The following is a 5,429-nucleotide window of genomic DNA, read 5'->3' on the forward strand; positions in this document are numbered from 1 at the left end:
TGGATTTTGAATTTTTTCTAATTTTTACAGATTGCTTAAGTATGTTTTTAGACATCCCTGATAGTTTTGGAAAAGAGGATTTTGAAAATCCACAAAAAATTGTTTTTTCAAAAAAATTTTTGTCTGAAATTTGCAGATTTTCCAGAAATTCAGCTCTAGAATGTTCTAGTATAGTCTAAAATGATCCACACAAAAATCAAAAACGTTTGCCACTGAGAGGAATCGAACCCGGATCGCCAGATTGCTATCGAAAATCCCACTGAGCCATTTGTGTCATTTTTTGAAAAATGCTCAAAAACATCGGAAAAATGGTTTTTAGGGCTTTTAAATTAATTTTTTGTAGTTTTGAGGGGTAAATAGACATGTTCAGCTCAAAAAATTGATTTTTTGAAATTTGAATTTTTCAAAAAAAAGAACTTTTTTTTCAAAAATTCAAAAATGTACTCTCAAAACCTTCTGGAATAGTTTGAAAATGTCTTTAAAAAAGCAAAAAAAAGATTTCCCACCGAGTGGAATCGAACCCGGGTCGTTAGATTGCTATCGAAAATCCCACGGAGCCATTTGTGTCAATTTTTTGAAAAATGCTCAAAAAAGGTGGAAAATTGATATTTTGGAATTTTAAAGTTTTTTTTTCGATTTTCGAACATTAATGAAATTTTTAATTTTTCTGCCGACACATGTGAAGCTTGTAGATGGAGCACATACAAAGTGGTCAGAGAACAAATATGAGATATTTGAAAACGAGAGAGTACGCGAAATTGAGAGACGCAGAGAAAAAACAAGTGGTTTTCTTTTTTCTCGGGAGGAGGAGAGGGGCTCCCGGGAGAGCACCAAAATGCTCCAAGTTTTTCTTCTTTTTCCTTCTCTGCGTCTCTTCTGATCTCTCGCTCTCTCGCTTTTTGTGTTTCTTAGACTCCAAGGGGGACACTTTATGTATTTTTCTATGTTTTTTTTTCGCCCATTTTTGGAGCATTTTTTGATTTTTTGAACACTTTTTGGATGGGTTACTGTAGAAATTTCTTCTACTTTTGTAGTTTTTGATCTTTATTTTGCTTTGAACCTGAAAAATTCCAAATAACAATTTTTTTTGGAAATTTATTTTTCCAAAAAATTTCAGAAAAATTTCAGATGGTTCTACCTGGGAATTGCTCCACATCAGCAGCATTATGTATGCAATTTTTGACACAGCTGGCCGCTGTGGCCATTGATCAGGCCTATCCAGCAGTGGTAGGTTTTTTTTGGAAAATTTAAAAAAAAACAATTTTTGCTCATTTTTTTTGTTGAAATTTTCTGCATTTGTTTTTTGAATTTTTTCACTTTTCCAATTTAAAATTTTGTGCAAAATTTGAATTTTTATATTTTAACTCTCCTGGAAATCTCAAAATCCAAAAATTTCCAGCCAAATGACTACCATCTGCCAAACAAAAAACTATTCGTCTCATATCGATCGGTCCCACCACCAGCACCGTCTCCATCATCTGCGGCTGTCCCAATTCGTTTTAATTCATATTCCTCAGTTGGTTCAAACATTCGAGGCCTAAATTCTCAAACTCTCCATCCTGGAAGCATGGAGCCGCCTCTTACACCCGGGAACTATCGATTGTATAGCATGAGATTTTGTCCATATGCTCAGCGAGTTCTTATCTATTTGGCTAAGAAAAACATTCCGTGAGTTTTGTTTTTGAATTTTCTTCATTTTGATATACAAATCATCAAAAACGGTTTACAACGGGCTGAGATACAAGAACTTTCTCAGTAGAGCGCACTTTCTAAATTTTGCAAAATCAAGCATACTCATTTTGAAGATCTTGTTGAGCTGAGTAAGAATATCAAGTTCAAAATTGATTTGAAGAAAAATTAAAAAAGTGTTAGGCATTTTGAAAAGGAATTTTCAATTTTTGGCATTTTATGCTCAATAGTCAAACATTTTGAGTAAATTATAACATTTTCTAAACCAATTTCAAACGAAAATTCAATTTTTTAGAGTAGAAGTGGTGAATGTGAACCCTGACCGTAGTCCGAACTGGTATTTGGCGAAATCTCCAATCGGAAGAGTCCCAGCACTGGAAATTAATGGAAAAGTGGTTTGGGAATCTAATGTGATTGTGGAATACCTGGATGAGCTGTTCCCAACAACTACAGTACTCCCGAGAGATGCCTTTGAGAAGGCACATCAAAAAATTCTAGTGGAACGATTGTCACCGGTGAGTTTGTTGAAAATTCAGAAAACAATATTAATTTTCAGATAATGAACGCATTATTCGAGTTCTACAGTAGTATGAGCAATCAGCAGGCACAACGACAAAACGATATGAATGTGCATAGTGCTCTCAGAAATGCCGAGAATTTGTTGAGAGACTCGTTTTATGGAGGTAACTTTTTTTGAATTTTGATTTTTCTCAGTTGTAACACTTATTATTCGATTTGGCGCAAATTTAGCTTCAAAATGAGTATAAACATGACTAGGATTGCTTATGTTTGAAAAATTGATGTAAACGCGCTCTAATGAGAATTTACCTATAACTTGCTCAGTTTTTGCGCTAGGAAAGTTGGTTTTTGTGCCAATCTGTAGAAAATGTCGTGGGCTTCAAAATGAGTATAAACACGACTACATTAGCAAAAATTGAATTTTGAAGAAAATGCGCTCCAATGAGGATTTACTCATAACTTGTTCATTCTTTGAGCTAGCAAAGTGATGTTTGTGCCAAACTGTAGAAAATTTCTAAAGGTTCAAAATGAGTATAAACATGACTAGGATTGCTCAGGTTTGAAACATTATAGAAAACGCGCTCCAATGAGAATTTATCCATAACTTGCTTATTATTCACGACAAATGATTTTCAGATCAATTTGTAGGAAATATCATAAGCTTCAAAATAAATATTAACACGACTATATTTGCAAAAATTCTAATTTCGAAGAAAATGCGCTCCACTGAGAATCTACTCATAACTTGCATATGTTTTTCACTAGACAATTGATTTGGCTCTAGTTGGTTATTTTGGATTTTAAAGAAAAATTTTGGATTTTAAAGAAATGTTTGGATTTTAAAGAATTCAGAAAAGATTCATAAAAACACCTTCTGCCTATAATTTCAAACAAAGGACAAAGTATTCTGAAACATTTCTAGTTAATGAAGTACTGAAAATCAAATCAATGAAAAAAACCTTTTTTTCACTAAATCTTTTTTTCAAAATGTTCTTTTTTTTTGTTCAATTTAAAGGCTTAGGCTGAAATGTCTTGTTTTCCTTCCACTGGAACACTGCCATTTGACATCAACTTTAAAACATTTGGCTGTGTTTGACATGTTTTCAACGGCCCAGTATCCAAGGGCACATCGGGAAAGGGTACCTCTAGTTCTTAGAGTATATTGATTCCTAGCATACATGGGATTTTGTGGTACATGCGGGAGGGCGAACACAATTTTCCCTACTGACTGTTTAGCTTTCGCTCTAAATCATAGGCTTAAGCTATAACGACTTTCACCTAAGATCCCGTTTGCCCTCTGAACCTTTGTACCCTCAGCGTAGCCTTTTTTTAAATGTACCCTTCGATCCTGGGTTCCCGACAAGATGTGAGCTATAAATATTTAAAAAGTTAAAACCTTCGGAACCCTATCAAGCTTGTCTCTAGTCTCAACATTTTCCCACAATCTTTAAAATCCAAAATAATTTGAAAACTTTAAAATGTCTGGAAACGACGGTAAATCAGTTTTTCAAATGCTGATTACAGCGAAGTACAGCCAGGAAGAACACTGACCACAATTTATGATGAAAATTTCATCGCACGAAATTTTTGGATTTTAAAGTTTTTCAAGGTCTTTAAAATCCAATATTTTCTTCAAAATCCAAATTTTTTTTAAAATCCAAAATTTTTTTAAAAATCCAAATTTTTTATTAAAATCCAAAATTTTCTTTAAAATCCAAAATAACCAACATTGATTTTTTCATGGAAGCGTAAGAAATTTTATAAGCTTCAAAATGAGTATAAACATGACTAAATTCGCTGAAATTTGAATTTCGAAGAAAACGCGCTCCAGTGAGAATTCGGTCATGACTTGCTTATTTTTTGCGCCTGAGAAATTATTTTTGTACCAATGTGTTGGAAATTTTATAGGCTCCAAAATGAGTTTAAACATGACTACATTTGAAACATTTTTAATTTCGAAGAAAATGCGCTCTAATGAGAATTCACTCATAACTTGCTTAGTTTTCAAGATAGAAAAGTGATTTTTGTGCCAAAATGTCTCAATTTTTTATAATTTTTTGTCAGTTTTGAAACGCGCTCTAATGATAATGTCTTATTCGCTAAATTCCGCTTTTAAGGTCGTCAACCCGGCTACGCCGACTATCTCATCTGGCCATTTTTGGAACGTCTCCAACTTTTAACAATGACTCAAAATTCTCAATTCCGATATTTTCCGGGTCTTCATTATCCGAAAATTGGCGCCTACATTGCTCGGATGCAAAATCAACCAGAGGTAACAACTTTTTAAATTTTCAAAAAAAGTTTTTTTTCATAATTTCAAATTTTCACATTTTTTTTTATTTTCAGATCAAATTCTCATCCCGCCCACTGACACATCATAAAGCGTACCTGGATAGTTTTTCGATGGGTATGCCTAATTACGATTTTGGCATTTATGGAAAATCTTAATTGGTCTCTAATTATTTTTTCTTAATTGCGAAATTAATTAATTAATTATTTCATTAATATTTTATTGCAAGAAAAAAGACACACAATAATAAACATACATATGGTAAAAGGGATTTTTTAAGAAAAAAAAAATGCAAGCTCATAATTTTTTTTTATTCAAAAATTCAAAATTTTGAGAATTCAATTATTTCAAAGCACAGAATCTTTAGTTGGATCAGCGACGACTCTGGAGAATCTCCGCCCATTTTTTCGGATGAGCAATTTCTGTGACAGTACTCCCAACACGCCTCCGGTGTCGAAAACCTGGAAAAAATTCCAGATTTTTCGGAAATTTCAAATTTTTCAAAAAAAAAATTTTGTTGAATTTTTTTTTCTTAAAATTACCTGAGTAACAACATCCTGTGCCTCCTCTTGGGACTTATTCATTAAATTGAGCTGCGCTTTCAACAATCTCAAATTCCAGGTGAAATTCTCGGCGGCTCTCGTCGCTTTTTGCCCTTTTAGGCCAGCTTCTGCGCACAGCTTGCCCAACTCCTCATGACATTCCGAAATTCGACGAATCGAATCTTCAATCTGAAAGTTTATACTTTGATTTTCTCAGAAAATAAAGAACCTATTTGAAAGCTAGAGGTTTTGAGCTTCAAAATGAGTACAAACACGCCCTGATTCCGTTAAATTCGAAAATTCGATTATGAAAATGCGCTCTACTGAGAAAACGCAAAGGCCTACGACATTTTAAGAATTCCACCACAGGGCGAGATATCAGATCTCCG

The 5,429-nt window shown here is 33.6% G+C and overlaps 2 protein-coding genes across 2 annotated transcripts in view; one reads left to right on the forward strand and one right to left on the reverse strand.

Moving 5' to 3' along the window:
* Positions 1-1,128: 1,128 nt before the first annotated feature.
* Positions 1,129-4,656, forward strand: CBG15797 (the record flags this gene model as incomplete). The annotated part of the gene is made up of 6 exons (XM_002640855.1): positions 1,129-1,227; positions 1,400-1,668; positions 1,985-2,204; positions 2,246-2,372; positions 4,326-4,480; positions 4,555-4,656. 6 exons carry the CDS (start codon positions 1,129-1,131, stop codon positions 4,654-4,656), a joined length of 972 nt encoding a protein of 323 aa, XP_002640901.1.
* Positions 4,657-4,845: 189 nt separating this feature from the next.
* CBG15798 overlaps positions 4,846-5,429 on the reverse strand; it is a gene marked incomplete at both ends in the record, with an annotated part of 4,181 nt that continues 3,597 nt past the window's right edge. The window contains 2 exons of the mRNA XM_045243407.1: positions 4,846-4,959; positions 5,041-5,229. Coding sequence (XP_045095800.1) covers positions 4,846-4,959; positions 5,041-5,229 — 303 coding nt within the window. The remainder of the gene's footprint in view (positions 4,960-5,040; positions 5,230-5,429) is intronic.

Source organism: Caenorhabditis briggsae (assembly GCF_000004555.2).
Source record: "Caenorhabditis briggsae complete genome, chrIII, whole genome shotgun sequence".
Lineage (NCBI taxonomy): Eukaryota > Metazoa > Nematoda > Chromadorea > Rhabditida > Rhabditidae > Caenorhabditis > Caenorhabditis briggsae.